General features: G+C 37.6%; 1 protein-coding gene across 5 annotated transcripts in view; it reads right to left on the bottom strand.

The window, feature by feature from the left end:
• KIF13A (kinesin family member 13A) overlaps positions 1–22,677 on the bottom strand; it is a 110,698-nt gene that overhangs the window by 29,152 nt on the left and 58,869 nt on the right. For all 5 annotated transcript variants that reach the window (XM_034064124.1, XM_034063839.1, XM_034065074.1 and 2 more), the window contains 10 exons: positions 21,340–21,474; positions 20,692–20,804; positions 14,913–15,024; positions 14,310–14,522; positions 12,513–12,623; positions 11,116–11,250; positions 9,844–9,974; positions 7,968–8,054; positions 7,679–7,845; positions 1,889–2,099 (listed from right to left, as the gene is read on the bottom strand). In XM_034064124.1, coding sequence (XP_033920015.1) covers positions 1,889–2,099; positions 7,679–7,845; positions 7,968–8,054; positions 9,844–9,974; positions 11,116–11,250; positions 12,513–12,623; positions 14,310–14,522; positions 14,913–15,024; positions 20,692–20,804; positions 21,340–21,474 — 1,415 coding nt within the window. The remainder of the gene's footprint in view (positions 1–1,888; positions 2,100–7,678; positions 7,846–7,967; positions 8,055–9,843; positions 9,975–11,115; positions 11,251–12,512; positions 12,624–14,309; positions 14,523–14,912; positions 15,025–20,691; positions 20,805–21,339; positions 21,475–22,677) is intronic.

A 22,677-nucleotide genomic window follows, 5' to 3' on the forward strand; every position in this document is an offset into this window, starting at 1 on the left:
TCAAATTAATTTTGCTGTCTGATCCAGTACAGCTCAGCTTCATTTGCAATGGCAACAGAACAAGAGCTAAAATTGCACTAATCAAATCCCATACAATCCAGTCACTTGGCTCTTTCACATGTTCTTCACATCCAGCCTTCCCATTTTTTCCTGCACTTTTTGCCCTCTGGTCAGTTGGTTGTTAAACACCCTCTCAGCACCATGTTGCCATGCTTTTAGAGCAGAAATCCCTCAAAGATTTTGTTTGTTTCTTATTTAAAAAGACTCAATTATTTTTGCTCTTTTTTGATGCCTAAACCTCTTTGAGAACTATAAATAAATAAAAGGTATACATAAGAGGATCTTCTGGAGAACAGGAAACAAATAATTAGTTCTTCCAGAAAGCTTTTTATTCAATATCAGTGCCACCAAAACACTATCAGTCCTTACTGATGGCTACAAAGAGTATTCATTCACCTCTTTTCTTTTTTTCAATGCAGTACAGTCTTCATGTAGTTCAACAATTATACAGACTAAAGCATTAACCTATGAAATAGAGAGGCAAAAATGCTTATTCAAAGCACAGTGTCCTCCTAAGAGATGTCTGACAGCTACTGGGAAGGCTGGCAGAACACTGAGCCTTGATGTCTTCCCAGATTCTCATTATTTATGTCATTACATGAGTATGTTGGTTGGTTAACTTTACATTGATCTGTTATGATTTTCCCTTCTTAACTCTCAAGGAAAGGCAAGTTTTTTGCTACTTCCTTTTCCCTTTTGCTGAATCCTTTTAGAGGTATCACTTCCCATGGCAGTAAGCCTACTTCTCATCTCTGCTGCTGCTGAAGTAGGTTATCAATGACTTCACGACAGCCTTGCTATGCTGCTCAAAGCAGCTCTGAAATGCAATGATTCCAACTAGCATGTTTTCATTTTGTACTCCTTCCGCAGCCCTAAAAAAGCCTGCAAATCCCAACCACAACTCTGTAATGCTTTACATTCAGTTCCCAGTGATACTGTTTTTAGCTCTTGGAGGGGAAAAAATATTTAATTAAAGTTGAAACAGCACTAATTCTCCCTATACTTGCCATATCAAACATTCTATTAATTGCTGGTCAACAGTTTGTTATTTGTTTAGGGTTTTTTCCCAGGCCAAATTGGGCAGAAATTACAAAGCAAGACCTCGAACAAAAAGTAAACCAAGATCTGTTCCGTTCTATTTCTAACACTCTGAATTTGAAAGCTGCGACATAATCTTGGCCGTCTTTGTTTAGACTCCTCTTGTACATGGGTTTTGTTATTTTGGTTTTTCTTTTAATGGTGAAGAATAAAGCAAAAATAATAACTGGTAAGAACACTCAAACTCACTACATGTAGAAAAAAAATGCTGAGTGAATAACGAAGCTTCCCTTTTAAAACAAAATAGATTTTAAAAGAAACTTCTAATAAACCTGTTAATACATCAGGTCATTCTTCCCGCTGAATTAATCCACTGACAGAATACTTATTTGTAAGCTGAAAACATAAATCATGTCAGTCACTTCCCCTAGAACTTCCCTCCATGGAGATGCTGTCGCTCTTTTCCCAGTGATACCAACAGCAAGCTTCTCTCACTGCTAAGATGCAAACACACACATGCTGCTTCAACTCTGCTTACATCTTCCTAGATTAATAAAAGCTAACGTGTCATTTCATTTGTGTGTTAAATCAAATGGAAAGATCTTGTACACACATTAAACATCAGAACCTAGTCCTAAATTAAATGCTAACAGTTTGGTGGAGGCAGATCTTGTACTGCATGTCAACTCCACAAAAAAAATGTTACCAATTTCTGACATACAGTTCAAGCCCCACCTTTCACCCTTTGTAGCTCTTATTAATTCCTTTGGTTTAACTACAGTATTCTCACCTCTCTTCTGTCCAGAGATTTACTTTCTGCTGTGCAGTCTGTGCAGTGTAGGAGAGCCTGTCACTGCCATGCTGATGCTGCCTTTCTGGAGATAGCTGCTGCCGCAGCAGCTCTAACTCACGTTCATACATCAGCCGCTGCTCTTCAAGAGCACTCCGCTTCTCTTCCAAGTACTGTTTTTCCAAGATCTGGACCACATTTTGTACTGGGTCTAAAAAGACACACGAAAAAAGAGAAAGAAAACAGAAAAGTGAGAAATTTTAGCATCACAGAATACTCATTATTTACTTGCTAACAGCAATCAATATATCCCAGAGTCTTTGCAAACAAGATGGCCATTGCCCCCCAAAATAAAAGCCAAACTAACAAATAGTGCATTAAACAGACAAAACCAAACATGAGGAGAAAAAAAATGCAGCATGCAAAGAGCCTAGAACAATGGTTAAGGCCCTCATCTTACATATTCAGTACTGTGAAGTTACATGTTCCAGAATACCAGTAGGAAAAAATAAAATAAAAGGAAAAGGGAACAAATTAATAAGAAGAAAACAAAGCAAAATACAAGGGAAGATGATGTTAACCAGAGAAGGAAACGACTCAAGGGAGTAAAAAGCAATTTAATGTTCTCAATTTTGGCAGAGAATTAAAAATATTGGAGAGCTGTGGATGAAAATTTAGACAAACTGCCTGACTAGTCACACATCGCATTGTGCCAATGCACTTCACGGCACTGAAACAGACATTCTGGGGGGAATTCCTGCATTTAGCTTTACAAACTACATTTCATCACAGTATCAACCCAGTATCCATCCAGCTGGACACCCTATCCCGAAACAACTGCTTGTGTCCATCAGCTAGGGTCAAATCTAAATTGCATTCAAATTAAAGAAACATTACTCTGGTTTCAGGTCCAGTGCCAGACTGTGCCTCTAAAAAAGCAATCTTACAGAATGAACTGCTTCTATATACTACCAGTATATATCTGCTTCATGTATAGATATCTGAAAGCTTAAGCACCACCAAAAAAAGTGGTTTGCAAGAGAACAAATCTAGATGAGTGTCTGAGTAACACCACATCCCCTAATGGATTGCTGATTCTGCACATAGGAAGGAGAAGGGAGACTAGTTGGACCAATGGATTATTAGGCAAAGAAACAGTGCAGCTCTAGGACACCAGGATTTCGAAATGCAAAAAAAACCCTTCAGCTTTAAAATGATTTGTTTGTGATAACTCTTCCATTTTGCAAATACTAAAAAAGTGCTCCTGCGACTTTTAAGAATACCATTCTGCCACAAAGGACAAAGAAAAATACATCTAGTTTTAATTACATTGTCCTACTTCGGAGCTAGAGAAGTGTGTACCCAAAAAAGCTCCCCACCTTCCCCACCCCCTTAAAAAAACCCAACATAACCAACAACAGCAACAGCAGAAACCTACATCAGTGTGATTTAATCATGAACTATCTTGCCTTCATTACCAGAACCCAGTCCTTGTAAGGTTTTGTACAAGTTCTCCTGATACTACAATGCTACCTGAAACAAAAATTGGGTTACTATAGCATGCAATAGAGGGTTCACACTAAAGGTTCTGTATAGCTTTCATCACTAACAGTGTATGCTGGTCACTAACTCACATACACCTTCCCAAAGCTCACATCTCCTGTATCTTTGCAAACCAGTGTAGTGTTAGCATATTTAGTAATCTGTAACAACTGTGTACTAAAACCACTAAGCCTAATTTTGCTGAAGACAAGCTAATTCACTGTCTGCAATTTTAACATACATGGCCATTGAGGCAAGTCACTTCAGGAAACAAATCCTTCTTATTATAAATGCCAGAGAAGCAAACAGGATCTCCAGGGTTCTGTTACTGCAGTGGTTTTAGTTTTGCCTCTCAGAACCCTTTTTTGAAATATTAAGACTAATGTAAAGCACATCTTTATTTTTAGGAGAAAACAAACACTTCTGCAAAAGTTGCTACTGTGGCCCTAGACTTATCCATGGGAGAAATCACTGGCTTCACACAAAGGCATCATAAAATATCACTGCAATGATAATTATAAAGCACAAGTTTAAAATCAACCAGTATAAATAGCAACCAAACAGCAAACCAGTGATGCATAAAAATGTCTTAAAATAGCCAGAAATATTACATTTTAGTACATGACATTCTCAGAAAGACAGTTAGCTATTTTTAGCTTTTAAATAGACAGCGCAACAAAAACAACTAACTGAACCAAGTTCTAATATTCTAGACTACAAACCAAGTTATTACTGTTGACCTGCGTCATCATTATCTTTCTAACTTCTCCAGGTAATACCAGAATTACCTTCACATGCATAGGAATTATTGCATAATCACCAAAACAGTTTTAGTTACGTGCAAGAATGGCTGAGAAATCAGGTATTAAGCAGAAGACAGAGATGAGGCATGGAAGAAATTAAAAGCCTTTTATTGTGTTTGCAAACACAGGAAATGAAACTAAGGCTGACTCATTAAGATGAGACTCTTCTAAACTGCTCAACCAGCTCCAAGTTCAGGGAGCAGATTTCCTTAATAAAAGTGATCTTTTCAGCCACCTAGATTTACAGGAACACAACCCCCACAGCATCAATTTATACCATGGAAAACGTTTGGAACAAGGTGCAAGAACCTAGTCTAAAACTTCCCAATTTCAATGAAATCCACTACTGCTTGCTGGGGGGGAAGGGGAGAAGATGGGTTACGCTTGTATCTAAATGAAAAAGGTAAATCTACACTTTTAGAAAAGTCTTCAATTTGAATTTTGAAAGAGCTTGCACAGAAAACCCCACACCTTTCACAGTGAGAAAGCAAAATATGGTGTGAATTATAAACTACCTAGTTGGAAGATGAAAAAATAAAGTCAAGCTTTTCACAATTTGAAAGAACTGCAGTAGTGTTTAAGTTAGATTTAAAAGCTACATTCCACAATTTTGGATTTCTCAAGCCAAGTCAAATAAATTAGGGAAGATTCTACCCAAAGCCTGCCAAACTCACAGCAAATTCCATACAGTGTTAAAAGCCCAAAGTCTCAATCCTTTACATATTTATGTGGCAAAAGTTCAATGGCCATGAAAAGACCATTCATACGCTCTTAATCCTCTTAAAAATATTAGAATATTCACTTTGAACCAGAGGAACACACTTTCTCCATAGGATGAACAGCATTTATTACCTTCCTGCAATGTCACTTATTTCACATCTGGAACCTGTTAATCCAGTAACAACAATGCCGAGTGAATTCCTTAGGATTTCACTTAAGTTCATTTTCCTAAGCAAGCTAAAAGAAGGTTATGACACAGGCTGCTTTACTAAGTTTCATCAAAATTCCCACCCTGAGCTGTAACAGTTTTGTTTGCTTAAACGAAAGCTGCATAATCTAATCACATTGTTTACTTAACCACTGCACAGTATACAAGAATAAAGTAAACTTCTTTGTTGCATTCCGTGTTTGACCAGCATCACAAATTAGCAGTACAAAGCTCATCAGACAGAATCCCACAAAGAAAGTGAACATGCTGGAGGGAAGAAAGAATCTGGATGTTTTCTTTACGGCTGTTTTCAAAGTTACATTTTCCTCAGAGCTTCTGTGAGGATGCAGTATGTGACACTGTTGTACTGGTTACAAGCCAGAAAAACCAACTGTGCTTGCACCCTGGAGAAGCTAGGCTATTTACTTGAAGAGGGTTACTGTTCTCAAACAGATCAAGGGGGTGGGGGAAGAATAATAAAATCCCCCCAAAACCCTCTTGTTTTGAGCTGTATCAATAGATGCCTATAAAATAATTATCAAATTTTTAGAATATGCCTTTATTCTCCCCCCATAGTTTCCCCAGTAGAATTACCTGTCTTTGGTTATCTCTTCTTCCTTACCCATATTTATTTTTCATTTCAAGGAAGACAAAATAATAGTATTGTGACAAAGCTGCTTTACTTCTTACCTAACAAACTGGAAGCCTGTCAGAAAAAATTATTTTAGCTATGTCATTGAGAAGAACAGAACCTGGAAGTGATATCTAGCTCCAATTCAAAAGACCAGCCTGTGACCGTCACAGCCACTTCTTTTGTCAGGGTTTTATTTTCACTTACTACTCCAACTTAGTCAAGCAACAAGCTTATTGTTGTGTCTTCTGCTCCCTGTATGTGGGAGGGAATAGGAGAGACAAGAAGAATAATAATAGGGTTATGATGCCTCTGAAACTGTGTGACATGGATGACTGCTAACATTTGCTGTGCATTAGGGAGGAAAGAGCTCTAATGAAACAGCAAGGTCTGTACTGTTCTTGGGCAAAGACACAGAAAACAATCAAGACAAAAATCTGCCTTCACATCACAAAAGTCTACTGAACTAGAATGTAAAGGCACCTGAAATATTGTGAAGAATCATTTCAATCAGCTAGATACCAACACATGAAACCCCCCGTGAAATGTGACTCCCTGATCAAAGAACACTGACTTGTAGACTGCTACAGTTTAGTCAAATCCCCGGTTAGTGACACGCAGATCAAGCATCAATTAATGCTTTCAAATTTCTCCAGCAGTCTCATGCATGAACCAATAGAGTTCAAAACCTTTGTCCCAGTTTTGGCATAGATATGGGATGGTTTGAGGCCTTAAAACAGGCAACAGAATCTTCAGGAGGGATGACAACACTGAAGACCACCAGGATGGCAGATTCATCTGAAATTCGTCTCCTGGTATGAGTGAACCATAACAAGAATATTTCTGTTATCAAACAGTTAATTTCATATCAGTTTAAATGGCCTAACCCTGTAACTCACATGAGCAATCCCATTAACTGTAAAAATTTAGAATATTTTAAGAATATTCTGAGACTATTGCTTAAAATATTGATGAGTATCAATATTCTGAGAATACTGATTAGAGCATCAAGCACATGAAACCATCATGCTGTACTCAACAGCAAAATGGAGAAAGTTAAAGAAAGAATAAGAGAAGACCAAGAAAAAAGTAAGCCACAGCAAACAACGGAAATACTGCAAAAATATGAAGAAAGGAGAACAGAGAACAGTAGAATACCATTGACTAAGTCATCTTGGTCAATGGCCAAAACTCAAGGCATTTGGCTCTCAAATTTTGTCTATTAGAAAACCTATACAAAGCATTTAGTAGTTTACTAAGCTTTTCAGCATTTCTGTATACCATATCATGTGAACCGTAACTTGCCTCCTGGAAATCATGACAACACCATGTAGTTTTATATAGACCATACAATTATTTTATATATAATGTAATTTATTATCCTGTCCAAAAAAGGCATCACAATAAGTTTTAACAAAGATGAAATAAAATATTGAGAGTGATCAAGCATTAAAAACCACGCTAGCTGATGTTTTGACTATTGGTTTGCTATCATTTCTGTGTTTTTTTATGAAGGTTAAAATGGTGTCAGTAATATTTGATACAAAAGGATAAAACTAACTGAGCCATATCTGAGCACCCTTTTGTTTGCAGTAACTTGTAAACCCAAGAGGTTAGCGGGAACTGGATGATGATTTGACAGGCTCAGCTGCACTACAAAGGACAAGAGATAAAATTGTGTGTCAGGACACAAACCAACTACTAATCTGTGCATACACTGTTATACATACGTATGTATGTATATGTATAACACTGTTTCTGTAAAATATCTTTCTGAGAAAGCTCCAGTGGAGAAAGTATATCACTTATTTTTACCCAGAAATAAAGTTCCATGCTGAATTTGTTACACAATGCACAAGAACATTTTTATCCGGCAACTGCCTTACCATTACTATTCAGTGTCTTCATAATAACTTCCATTTGTGCAAACTCATAGTTGTAGTCTGGTTCTGAAGAAGCTTCACTAGCTGCATCCAGATCATGCTCTCCTAATGATGTTTCTTTCTCAGGGTCTTTCAGCCAATCTCGTCGTTTCCTCTTTGGTAAATTGATTCTGTGGAAAATTGAAATTCAGTTTCTAAAAATGTTTATGCAGAACAGTGGAAGAACAAGAAGAAACCCAACACAAAAAGAGGCTGAATGTAAAAAGGCTGGAACATAAATATCAACTATTACCTAAAAAAGTGGTTGTTTCCCCATAGTATTCTATCTCCATGCCATAACTGAGTGACAGAACAAACTAGTGCACCATTTACACAGGACCTGAAAGAAGAAAACAAAATTTCAGTGAAATCCTAAAAATAGAAGGTTAAAAATTAATCACAAGATCTACAGTTTCTACCCTCTGCAGACAGTGATTTGTATCATATGATGCACAAATCTGCCAGATTCTCATTAAAGAATCAACAGGAAAGATGCTGGCCTGATTTCTACTGTCAGAACTGAGCACAAAGCACCTTTCCCCTCTAGCTTTGGCAGGTACAACTCTTCAGTAAACACAAAGACGGTTGCTTTTGGTTACATGGTTTTCTTTAAATGCCCATGTCTCAAACTGGGTCACTGCCTGTTTCTCATAAAAGTCTGTAAACTTGGATGCATACAAATCCTGCTGATAAAGCTTCCCAAGATTCAAGTTAATCAACAGAGAGTTGTAAAACATACTGTTAACATATTCGGCATCCAAGCATAAAAAAAAGACCCTTAGATCCAAGTTACATTCTTTCAACAAATGAAGTCTATTATTAACAAGAGTATTTTTGTGAACATCTGGTATACTGCTATGTTTGCATATAGGTCTCTTTGTATTTAAGTTTCAATCACAAAACAGGAAAAACGGAGCTGTCAAACTTTTGCATATGCAAGTCACAAAGCAGAACATTTTATTTGAAAGGAAAAAAAAAGTAAATTGGGAAAAGCCTTTTCAGATGGAGCATTCTGAATTCAGCTGTCTCTCAAGTAAGTCAGCACAAACGTGAGCATTTGTCTTATAGCTAGATTTTTATTTTTATTTATTTTTTACAATGAAATCTTGGTAACTAAATTTTTCCTGACACTACAATCTTAAGAACAGCTACTTAAGCATTGCAGATCAGGCAAAAACAAAATACATTTTTTCCCACTGACATATGCCTTTGTTCTTGCCAGTCAAAATGATTGATTTCCAGTACAGTAACTCTATCACCACAAGTCTGAATCCCATCTGTTTGGAATTTTGTACTGTAGGCTGCAGAAATAAAATGAAAATGCCAAGAGGTATTTTACTGAAGGTAGAGTGAAAGAGATCGGATTTATTAAAAGACATCTCTCAAACTTGTGTTTCTCATTCAAATAACAATCTATACATTATTTAGATATTCAGATTTCAGACAAGAAGTATGACTATTAACTAGAACAAAGGTACTGGTTATCACGTGCCATTGGAGATGAAGTGACATACATTTACAATTCCACCCAAGAAGCCACAGTGCCCCCAAAGTGAAAAAACACTAAAATACAGAAGTAGAAACAAAAGGAGAAATGTGACTTCACACTGCATATTTATGAGGCACAACACTAATTAAAGATTTAGTAAAATAATGTAAAGATCTTAAGAACTTTAAAGCATCTTTTTCTCACAAAATGTTGAGCTTTATAACAGAAACTTCTCATGAGGCACAGTTTATCCTTTCCCATCAAGGCACAGCTCACTACCCCATCGCACAGGTCAGGATAGCCAGCAGCATCTCAGTGATTTCATTGCCACCCAAGAGAAACAAGCAGTGGTCCCTCATTCCTATTGGATACTTTCTTGTGATGCTTTATTCTGACCCACACCACTGACTGATAGCCTGTCGTGCTACAGAGTAGGTGGTGGGTGAGTGTGTACACAAGGGGGGAAATCTCAGTTTTATTACTCAATTTTACTTCTGAGTATCTAAGTCACCTAAACTGAAGCTACTTATTGATCAGAACACAAGATGCTTCTCATTATGTAAAATAAAAATGCATGTAAGTTATCTTCTGATAAAGACAAGCAAACACTTCACTGGAAATTGCTGCTGATCTTCCTTACCTTGCATTTTCTTTTGGTGTGAGTGTAACTTCTCCATCTAAAGCAACATCAATCTCACAGTGTTCTGGTTGGATTCCTATACCAAAGAGCTGTATATCCTGAGATGTATCTGCACCAACTCTCGTGTGATCCTAGAAAATAAGCTGTTACTAAGAGACAAGTAAACGATCACTGTTTATATAACTAAGAAAATATTAGCTAAAGCACTCAGACTACACAATCTACATGCTCTCTTTTGCTAAGCACTTCTGTAGAGCAGAAAGGGTACCACAGCAGATTTGAAGACTGTAAAGGTCACACAGAAAACTGTTCTTCTTCTCTGTACTTTATTTTCATATGGTTTTAAATAAAGCAGACTAAAGCAGTTTACACACAAATTGCTATTTAAAAATATTATCAAACTATGCCTACATACAAGCAATAAAATGAAAACAGTGAAGAAAACCGGCCATATCATATAGGCATATATGAGGACAACATGGATAGTAAAATAAGGTGCACAGAGTTGGCTGCTTTTCAGGAAATAGCTAACAGCAACTCAACTAAACACACTAATCTCTACATAATTTCAAATCATACTGTAAATTCTACTGAAATACTGGACTTTGCTGCTGTTGGAGAAGTTGTGATTTGCTACTGTTGAAACACAGAACCCTATCTTGGCAGAGAAGTAAATATAAAAATAGGATAGTTCTTCATATCTTACTCACAAGGAGCTCACGTCTTCTTACAAACTTACTAAATTTATTTTTGACACTATTTCACTCTTGACATGAAACTACATGAAACAGAATGGTATGAAATCTAGTGGTCCTAGGAAAATAGGTTAATGTAAATTTTTACCAGCACTTTTTTTTTTTTCCTCTTTCTCTTAAGCTTTTCTGTCATGGAAGACTATGTTTACTCTTACTGATTATTACTAAACATGATCTCTTTATGATTAACTCATTAAATATTTAAAGCAATCAGTTCACTAACAAAAGGAAGCACCTAACACGAGGCTCTCAAAGTTCAGCCCAAAAGGCAATTCTACTCACATATTTCCTGGAAAAGCTAGAATTTATCGCGACACCAGCACACACTGGGCACTTCTCCCATTGTTGGCAATCAGGAGATCAATTAGGAAAACAATGAAGCTGGGAAACCCATCCTATTTTGCTGTAACTAGGCTTAAAAATCTAAATTCACTCCAAGCAACAAATTGAGTCAGAAATTCAAAACAAGAAACAGGTGTAATTTCATTCTGTGCAAACATCCTGTTCACATTCTTACCTTTAAGTAGTAAACCAAAAGCTCATTGAGTGCAGGGTCTGCATTCAGATTCACCAGGTAACACTTGTCATCCCCAACCTTGATACCAGAAGACTCAAGGGAAATTCCCATGCTCTCCAACTGTCTTTGCCTCTCCTGCAAGCACAAAAATAGGTTAATCTTGCCTGCTATAATACATAGAGACAAGTACAGCAAGTAAATGAAGGCAGACCAGCTAAAGCTGAAGGTGCACATGCTGAGCACACATTCCGTACGTCAGTAGCAGAAACAGAACTTAAAACACTGGTCAAGTCCCATAAGTTGAATAGAATTTATTTTTATGCACCAGCAACAAAAAGTCAGATCTAATCCCCAAACATCTGCTTCCTCAAATCGAAACTTACCTGAGCAGCCCTATTGATTTTATTAGAGTTACTCACAGGTAACACAATGCGACTTCAAAACTCTGTTAATTAAAAGCTAGTCTCAGTTGCAATTACTTCAAAGATAATCACAGTCATAGATTATTTAGAATACAGCATGCCCCAATTCTGGTTTATTCATTTGCAGTATTATTATTAATCCAGCTAGGGCATCTACTTGCTCACACATCTTTTGCTTTACTACAGTTTGCACATTGGGGTTTTTGTTTGCCTGGTTGGGTTTGGTTCCCTCCCCTGTTTTTTCATTTCTTTTTTATTTTTATTTAAACAGTGGTTGCACCAGAGGCTGCTTTTGGAATGTTAGGACCAGAAAGGGAAACTAACAATACTTTTCTTCAAGCTATAGATGGTGGAAATTATGTAAGAGTACGCTGGAATCTGGAAGTCTTATTTTAAGTACAATAATAATAAACAATCTGCAGTGAATACACATAAACTTTTTCCTTTTCTGCTTAAGAAGTCACTATAAGGAAGAGCAACAAATACCACCCAAAATTCTGACCCTTTTGTAATTCTTCATTTTCCTAGTCACTTCAAGGGAAACTTGTCCAAGATCCCACTGTGGTCTTCTAAATAAACAAGCTGCCCAAACATATTTTGATGTTTCATTTTAAAAGTAAATACTAGTTTTTATCCATATTATCATGACACAGCTACACTTATTCTAATAAAATTTTGTCTTAAAAAAATAAATTCAACAAAAAAACCCCAAATCTTTCAAAAACAACCCAGAACAACCCTCCCCCCCCCAAAAAAAAAACCAAACAAAAAAAAACCCCAAACAAACAAGCAAAGAAAAAACCCACAAAATCCAAACCCAAACAAGCAAAGGAAAAGACAAAAATCCAGAGGAATTTTAAATAGCTGGTGGGGAAGATAGCACAGTCCACTAAAGCTCATGAAATTCAGCTGACTTGCATCGTATGAGTATCTGGCCTTTCCTCCTCATAATCATAACCTCAATTTCTGAAATACCTGTGCAATTTCTTCTGTCTTCCTTAGCTTTTCCTCCCAGGTGACTGTTAGCTCTTTTATTAGTTTTTCAGATTCTTCTAATTTCTCCTTCAGTTCTGGTGCCTTCATGGCCTAAATGACAGAAATTAGCAAAAACCCCTCAGCTACTTTACCACTGCAACATCTGCTTGCACAAGGAAACAGAACACAAAAACATAATGTGAAATGCAGCAAGTACAGATTTCTACTCTATCTCCAGATTTTTCATGGCAGATGATGAAGAAACAGGTCACTTGCAAAGGAAGAGGACAGAATCAACCTATATTGGGCACAAATCTGAAACAGCTGAAAATTGACATAGCTCCAGAGGATAATGTAACTGACAAAATTGCTGGGCCTGGCCACTCAAGCTTCAGTGTCTGTATATAACTGAATGTTTAAAAACATTAAGTCTCAGCTGTCTGAAGTTCAACTCTGAGTCTTTTTCTTCCAGCAGTAGCTTCCAACACAAATTCCTCTTGATATTTAGTCTTCCATTCTATCTTTGTTTCATAAGTGTTCCTAGAGTTGCATTAAAGCTTTCAGACTGACCCCACTGATGACCTTTGAAGGAAGGCATGCTCTGGAGGTAACACAGGCTTGATTTCACAACAGGAAACAAAAGCAAAGGGCTTGAACACATCCAAGTGCCAAGTAACAACTTAACAGGCTGGCTGGTCATATATAACTGTTTTTAACAGAAGGTATAAGAGAAAATACTTTAAAAAAATAATAGTAAGAATTTGGATACCTTCCTACCTATTGCGTTTAGCCACAATCTACCAACATAATTAAAAACATGCTACCGTAATATTTTCCAATTTAAAATATGGGGTTAGAACAGATTTTTTTTTTTAAGAAGAAAGTGAGTGGCTCCTTTTTCATAAGGCCTATTTTCCCATTTCAGCCTGTAAGGAATTGTTCATGTGAGGAACACTATTCCTTAAATGAATGTGAAATTTAAACACCATACATTTACCCTCAGATACACTTCTGCTCTCTTTCCACCAGTACTTTGTGTCTTGCCTGAAAAGATCAAAAATATTTTCCTAGTGCAGTGCCTGATTTCTCCAGATATCACCAAGTAAACTATCCTCCTCTGATACTTTACTGTCGAATTTGAAGTATAAAGCTAAGATAAGCAGCAGTCACAGTGTTATTTGTGAAGGCAGAAAAGCAAATTGATGATTGTTTCCATGCTGCGATTTTCACAATTTCTTAATAATTTTTTTACAAATGTCAAGAAGAGAAGTCTCCTAAATACGTAGTCCAATACCAGATTTACGGCTTTTCATTTTTTTATTTGACATCATAAAATTACGTAGTCCACCAATGCAAAAAAATAGTAACAAAAATGTCTGCTAATAAGTCTGCATAATGAAGCTGTAGGAATCTTATCTGTGCTGCATCAACTGTTGCTCGACATGAAGGTCTCCAAGAACAGACTATTCTGACAAGGGTCACCATCAGTACAATGCTGTCCTCATTTAAAAGTGATTAAAGACAAGCAAACATTTTGTTGGATTTATTTCAGGAAACAAAGTTAATTATTAAAAATAAAAGACATACAAAAAAACAAACAAAACCAAAAAACCCCCAAAACACACAACAAGAAAAAAAACCCAAACAAACAACCCCCCAAAAAACACACAAAAAACCCAAAGTACAAGACTCTTCCGTTCCTCATTTTGTAGGACTTAAACAGAAAGCTAGTCTTCCAGCCAGAGTCTGACATTTCCTTGGGAAACTCAGTTTACATTGCACTGTGACTAATATTACCTCAGCTTGTGAGAGCTGTTCTTTCAGTTTTTCAACTTCTTCTCGTAGTTCTCTGATGACCCTAGCATTTGGATCTTCATTCACCACAGCGTGATTAACTATCCTTTTGGCTCTATCTGCATATCTCAGAGTAGAGAGTGTTTCTTCGTAGTTGTCTGCTGCTGGACTAATAGTGGCTATCATGGCAGTTTGGCTGTTTCCTCCCAAATTGTCCTGTAGAGTACATCCACAGAAATTCTGAGGGTTAAAAATTGTTCTGGGACTATACAATAGCTTTGCAAAGATACTTAAAACACAAAGGTTCCTATTTAGACACTGAAAGGATATAAACTAACTAGTATGATCCATAAACATTTCTAGCCACCTCCACCAGCTTTGATTCCACCACAACTGAAAACAGCCAAATAAGACTTCACATAGAATTCACACAAGATTCACTTACATGTCTGTATTACTCAGAAGAACTTATAGCTAAGAGAGCTTTGTAGCTCATTTCTGTAAGAAACAATGGGAAAGTCCACATACGCTAAGGTATGCTACAATGATCCTACAAATTATTAAGCTGACATCTTGTGAACGAGGTGAATGGAAAATACTAATTACCTTGAGAAGCCAAGTGAGTACAGAGTCTCTGTAAGGCACAAACTTGTTCTTCCCCTTCCCTGCTGCTTGGTCAGCAAGTGATGATATAACCAAGCCCAGTGTTGAAAGTGATCTAAAAATGTAACACAGCACAGCTTTAACGTATATTACAAATATAGACTTAATAAAACACAGAAAAAGGATTTCCTAAAGATTTTGTGCTCTGTAGAACCACACATCCCAATTTTTTAAATATCATAGCATAACTTAAATTGGAAATGACCACAGGAGATCAGCTAACCCATTGCTGAATACAGGGCAATGTATTATTAAAGTTGCACATTTGGAAGAAAAAAATGGTATCTGCAGTGTTTCATCTTATCTGGTAGTAAGTCCAAGTTTAACTATTCAGATATTTAAAATAGTTAGAAAAGGGTAAATTAGACTGCTTCATTACATGGAGAGTCACTGTCTTTGATTAGACATTTACTTTTTCTCAGAGACTAAAAATCTTTCCATCCTGGACACTGCCTCGTGACATTCTTACAAGTCAGTGCTGGCAGCACAGCACAAGTCCCCCATCTCTAGGAACCATGTTTTAAGAGCACTGGTTCAAAACCAGACTAAAACTGAACAATTCTCTAGCTATCAGGAAGGATCCTCAAGACACAGCCAGTTATGGCCCAGGAGAACTAGTCTGCCTGATGAGCCAGCAACTAGTCAGACATCAGAAAACAATGGAAGACTGCTCATCAGAAGAGACTGATTAGGAGGTCCCTTGATAAATGGGTTCTTATAACTGAGGTAGAGCCTCACTAGCTTCTTGTGGGGGGAACAGATCAAACAATCTCCCAGCTACAGAAATGTTGCACATGCATGAAAGACAAAAGCTCCAGAATAGTTTAGCAGCCGCATCCCAAACATCACTTGAATCCTGAAGAAAATAGAGATAACTTGTTACTTTTGTGTATGTACCACTCCTTCTAAGAGGGGTAACTGTCTTAGCAATCTGTGCAAAGCATATGTGCATTATATAATCCAACTGTTAAACAACCCTGTGTAAATTTTAAATGACATTGGGGCTCTTGGGGTGAGCATGTTTAAGATAATAAGCTTGTTCAGGAGCCTGAGAACATTAAACAGATGCCTCAAGGGTTTTAAACCAGACAATGCTGAAGCCCAAGAGCATACTGCTGTCATGCTTGTGCTCATATATCCAGCTACTCTCTGTAACTACCAAGGAAAACTTCAGCAGCATCACAATTAGACAGTCAAATAAACCTTTAACTTTAGTGTTCCACTCCATCCTTTTGAGTTTTCTTTCCAAAGTAGCATCACTATTTTAGCTAATAGGCAGCATTTGCACAGTATCTGTAAATGGGCCTTACTGTTGCTTGTAACTACAACTGGTTCAGAAATGACATTTCAAACATGACAAAACGTTGCACATGACTATTTCAAGGAAGGTATCTGAGGGTAAGGTAATAAGAACCATTACATATGTCACAAAAGATGTCCCACATTGCATATGGCACAAAGACAGCATTGACCTGAAAGCAAAATTGAAAGAAAAAGAAATTTCAGGAGAGGCTATGCAATCTGGTCTCCCAGAAAGCACTCTACTTTGTAAATTTGTTTATAGGACAACTTTCCAATTGACCTTCGAAAAATTCATAGCAAAAAGGACAGGTTTAGTTTGTGACCTAAACAGATGCCTAACAATCTCTGAAACCCTTTTGAGTGGTGGCTGGGGGAGGGAGAATTGGTTCTTGCCTCCAGCCTCCACAGACAGAGATGACAGCATGCTAAACATGAGAGAGCAAACAGTAGGATGTGCTATGCTGCTCCATAGCAACCTCCTACAGCACAACTGAAAAGTACCACCAGCGTACTCCAACGGAGTCCATCTTCAAGGAACATTATGTTAAAAAACCACCCTAGCCTATTTTCCTGAGATTCCTTTTTCTCATCTTTAAATGAGAGGAAACATGAAAACCAAAGCCAAAAAAACAGAGGGAGAGGGACAAAAGAGACAATCAGAAGGAAGACAGGAAGAACAGGGATTCAAAAATGCCTGTCCCTGAAAAATATTTCACAACAGGGCTGCAACACTAATTTGAGTTATGGGCACTGCATTTTAATAAACAGGAAATTATAATCTACAGCTTATTAACACACAATTAAAAGATATGATAATGTTTCTGCTCCTTATAAATACTGATTTTATTTTAAGACTATTAACATCTGCAATAAAAACCAAACTGGAGTAATTTATGTATTCTGCTTGAGATTTCATAATACAAAGCCATTTAAAGACTTTAAGGAAAGCAATAAAAGAAATGGCTGCTCAACAAAATAATTACAGGACTCATCAGCTGCTTTGCTTCATGTTAAAGGATGCATCAGAGATCCATCATTACTCTTATCCTATCTCTCACTACTTATACAATGAATCAGCTGAAAGGCTTAAGCCCATAGTGCAGACTGAGGCAGTTCAGAAGCAGTACAGTGAATTTATGTCATGCAAGAGCATGGGAAGGTGCCATTTCTACTCACTTTCAGTCATCCTTGTCCATATTCCTTAGACATGACCAGGCTGCCCTTGCTAGCAGGTGGTGGGGAAGTTGGCACACTTCCACCACCAGCCTGGGTCAGCCATGCTCAAAGTGAAGTGGTGGTTCCTCCCTACAGGCAACAGCTCTGTCCATAAATGACACCACTTCTGTAAAATTTACCACCAAATTTTTCAATGAGCAGAATCCACCTTACTATTAGTTAACTCTGAATACAAAAAAAGAATAAACCTTCCTAAAATCAGATTAGAGCCAGACCTGTCTCAATCCATTCCTTCCTCCGCCTACATTTTAAAGACTTCTTTTTGCATTCTCAAGTTAAAAAGACAACCACTATGATTTTACTAATCAGAGTTAAAATTGCAAACTGCTCACAGAAAGTACTTTTCTTAGCCACTAATTGAAAGTTTGTTTATTCTGCTTCCTCCTACTATTGTATTCCAGATTTTCTTTGACTACACCACAAAGAGTTGTTAAACACCTGTGTTTCTACACTTTGTATGGGAACTAGTACATCTTGGGGAGGAACAAGCACATACAGCTTTCCTATGAAGTGTGGCAAGTCCCCCAGAACTCTCAATAATAAAGACCAGGTGCCCAGCATCTTCACCAAGGAAACTCTTCACCAGGTCTAAGAAAAAACAGAAGTAACCTTTATGACAACTTTATGAAGATTTTAATAAAATGACACAACTCTCTGTTGTTTCAGGAAGTGGGAGCGCAATCCATGCATCCCCTCTGCAACACACTGTCCCAAGATAGGAAAGAGGATGATCTGTGGGACTGAGGTGGCAGCTATGAGGGTCCCAGCCAGGCTTCATCAGAAACAAAAAGCAGACACCTGCAGAGACTGGCAGAATGTCACACTACACAGTTTTGGTATGCACAGCTGAGTGTGTTTGCTCCCTACCTTGTAAATACAGAAATAGGTATATAATTTCCACGTTTTTCTGCAAGGCAATAAAACACAGCACAAGCAGATTTATTTGCCAGGTAATTTCAGCAGCTCCATTTTTGAGCTCACTAAACATAACACGTTACTAATACATGTTACTGTTGTTTCATGAAAGAATAAAAAGTAGTAAAAAAAATTAGCTGGCATGGTAAGGTATGCTGTTTAAGTACACTGTATCACTCCAGAAAAATATTCTTTCCCTAATATGATGCATCTCACCCAAGAGAACACCATATACAATGCTATCAGAAGAACTAGTCTGATAAAACATGCATACCAATTTTGAGGCTTCCAGGGAAAGTCAGACTTTAATAAAGTGCCTAGTAATAATAAAAAAATCTAACAGAAGACACCAAGCACAGCATTAAGAATTCTCTTTTGCCTACAAGTTCCAAAAGGGTTTTCAAATAAAGGATGCTTAATAAATGGACTATGAAATTCAAATTTATATCACACTAGAATTTAACTGATGAGAAAATGTAGAGGTGTCCATTTTCTTTTTAAAACAGCTTTTACAGAAAAGTTTGGTGCTTGCATCTGAAGTCCTGTATTGTCAGAGGTTCAGCATGTGCAGAACAACCCTCCCTTACTGCACCAATGCTGTAAAAGTTTAACACTGAGAAAACAACCTAATCGGAAAGAAAAAGTCTTTCTGCATGTATAACTACACTTCCAACTTGTTAACAGCTGTTGGGAGAGTTGGCATTTGAATTCTTCCTCAAGAATTTGAAAGAAACATTTCATTTCACCTTTGTTTATGCAAAATACAGTTTGTAGTAAAACCAATCTGAATTTAACTAATAACCTGTGGGGTAAAGGTGCAATACCTGCCATTGGGCAGAGGCACAATTTTGTTTCACAAGGACTGCTCAGTGTGGCTACCAATATGATACATTAACCACAAAGTAAATTAGAAATTAAGCTAGAAAGAGCAAACATGTTCAAACTCTAAAAAGAGGTAATTTTAAATCATTTAAAGTATGAATGCTGTTCAAACACTCTTTGTGTTGTGTCCTGGGTTCAGCAGTAGCAGTCATTTTTTCTCCTTCTTGGTAGCTGGTGCAGTGCTGTGTTTTGACTTTCAGGCTGGGAACGGTTGCTGACAGCAAGTATGTTTTGAGTTACTGCTCAAATGTTTGGTTTGTCCAAGGACTTTCTGAGCTCATGCTCTGCCGGGGAGGGGGAAAGCCAGGAGGAAGGAGAGACAGGACACCTGACCCAGGCTGGCCAAAGAGGTATTCCATAGCATAGCACGTCATACCCAGGATGTAACCAGGAGAGACCCGGAAGGGCTGGAGCTCTGGGGGGGTGGAGGAGGTATCGGTCGGTGCTTGGTTGGGCAGGGTGGGGTGAGTTATGGGTCGGTGGCTGGTGAGGTGTTGTATTCTCTTGTTATTGGCTTTATCATTATTGTTTGTAGTAGTAGTAGCAGCAGTGATTTGTGTTATACCTTAGTTATTAAACTGTTATCTCAACCCGCGGGGGCTACATTCTTTGGATTCTCCTTCCTAACTCTCTGGGAGTTGGGGGAGCAAAGGGGGGAGTGAGTGCACGAGCTGTGCAGTTTGGTTTTAAACCACGACATGCTGTCATTGTTGACTTAAAATACCAAAATATTTTGTAATATTTTAAAATTACATTGAAAAAGTACTGGCTTTTAATGTAACAGTTGAACTCTCTCTTTCCCAGGAAAATTAGTATATTTAAGACAGCAGTAATAGTGTGCTAAATTCTTGCTTTTGGGCAGTAACACAGTAATTACAGCAAAAAAGTGCCTTGAAACTTGTCATTGCTTGAGCACAAATGCTCAAGGCAATGCTAAACTAACACAGCTTCATTCTGAGCTGGTTTTCTTAAACCATGAATTATATCCTTACATATTTTAATACATGTTGGAACAAAGCCATTCGACTCTGCAACTTTGCATTCTTCCTTGAGCAGATGATGAGACGAAACACATGAGCCTGGGGACAGGGTGTGTAAATGAATCACAAAAGGTATATACTTAATTAAAGAGTGCTGCTGTCACTTTTTCCAGATAAAAATTCATATAGACCTCATCTGAGTCAAGTATGATTCAGAGTCCCTATACCAACATAAAGAAAACACAGTGTTCAGCATGGAGCAGCTGAAAAAGCTGTAACAAACTGCTTCTGATGAGGTCTATCATTTGAACTGACTTGTGACAAGCACACCAACAGAAGTGGCCAGGAAAACAACAGTGATTCTTACAAAGATTAAGCCCTGCAACCTGCATATGTCAATGTCTTACTTGTTTATGTTGCTGCCTTCCTTCAGGCGTTCTCCTGCAGCTCCTGTTTTGGACACTCTCTCACTTCCAGCCAAATCCACCAGGCTGACCTTGCTGACCTTCTCTCCAGAATTCTGTGCAGATGGGACATGGAAAAACAACAGCTAAGAAACACAGGCGCAAAGTGCTAACACATCTGGCACTGGCACCATGAAATACTTTTCTCCATAATAATGCAGGTTATAGTACCAAATTCAAGATATGAGAGAAGAAGGAATTGTTTTATAGCTCTTTAAGAATCACTCATTTATTTTGTAATAAGGGATGAAGCACTAATGAACCAGAATCAGCTGTAGGGTAACACCAATAACCTTACTGGCAGAGCAGGCCATGAAAACATGGCAACAGTTAAGACCTAAGCAACAGTTAAGACCCAAGACAGGTTTAATGGTAACAATAGGATATTTAGAAATGACCCAACTGTTTGCTTTATCTGGTGTGCTTCCTCACTCTTCCAGGGTTCTCTCAATCCTATGGTCTTGCTAGTATTGCTTTAATTACTAGAATCGCATGGCATTAAAGGCAGAAGTATGGCTAAACAGACAACATATGTGTAAGAGGAAGGAAGAATTCACCATGACTTCATAATTAATCACCAGAAATACATACACCAGAATGCAGATCATAAAGTGTTTGAGTCACTATAATATTGAATACGGCATGAGAGCGGCTGCTTTCTTCATTCATGTTGGTTGCAGCAACTGTTCGTGATTTGTTTCCCTCTGACATCAGTGACTCAATATCCTAGAGCAAAAAGAGTAAAAAGTGATGCTAGGATAAATGTGCTTGCTGAACAAAATCCCCATCTAGATGGGAGGGTGTGTACATGTGGGACAGAGAAGGAAAGGAAGGCAGAAGCAATGAGAAAATTCTTTGCACTTTCTGAGATGTACAGGGACAGGGGATATGCAATTCCAAAGACTGATGATAGATCATGTCTGCTTTAAGTGTTACACTTAAAACCCCTTGCAACTACAGGCAATGCACATTGCTCTTATCTGCTTCTAAAATATGTTGGCCACATCCACATTACAAATCACATCGTTTAATGCCCATAAACAGGCCAGCACAGATCAACTTACACAAGTGAACACAATGCACCTTTTCACTGAACTGCACTATCTTAATTTAATTGGCCCAGTTACCTCACTCAGAGCCTGGACCTTTCCAAATATATAAAACCAAAGATGACTATGCCAAGTGTGATATATGTGCTTGCTGAGTCTGCCAACATAGTTTCATAAAAGTCATCAGCCAAAAACTAATTATGAATAGAATTTTCTAGAATTTGAAAAAAAGGTGTGTTTTCAAAGCATGCATTTCACCATCAAGAGCTGCAAACGCTGTTTTTATTACTCTGTAATACGCACAGATGCTTCAGAAAAGCAAAAATCCCCATTAAAAAGCTAAATGGTTCCCACATAATGCTACACAGAGCATGAATGTTTTTTAAAAACCAACATTCACAAATTAACTTCCTCATAAAAAGAAGCCTACACAATTCAAAAACTGCACCGCTTTAATTATTTCCATTGTAGCTGCAGTAGTTCATTGGCTTCTACCTATTAGGAGACTTACTACTGACTTACTTGAATATGTTTTGGCAATTCAAGTGGGCTTAGATGCTGTCATGATTTAATTTATGAATTATAAATGCTATGTTGTAGCCTCTCATGCAATACATCCGTATAAAAGAACAGGTTGTATTCAACAAGAAAATCAAAACGAATTCATGCCAGAAGACTAATATTCTTATTTTGGAAGCCTTGTATTAAATGTGCAAAGGAGACACTGTTTTCGATGTAGGCTGCATGCACTGAAAACAGCCAAACACTGCTATTATATTTTTAACTAACATAAAAGGCAATTCCAATGTTTTTACGTGAAATAAATTCTCCTGAAGCATTAGAGAAGATCTTTGCAATTCTCAGACACCATAAATACACT

This window comes from Melopsittacus undulatus, chromosome 1 (assembly GCF_012275295.1).
Source record: "Melopsittacus undulatus isolate bMelUnd1 chromosome 1, bMelUnd1.mat.Z, whole genome shotgun sequence".
In the NCBI taxonomy this organism is placed as follows: Eukaryota; Metazoa; Chordata; class Aves; order Psittaciformes; family Psittaculidae; genus Melopsittacus; species Melopsittacus undulatus.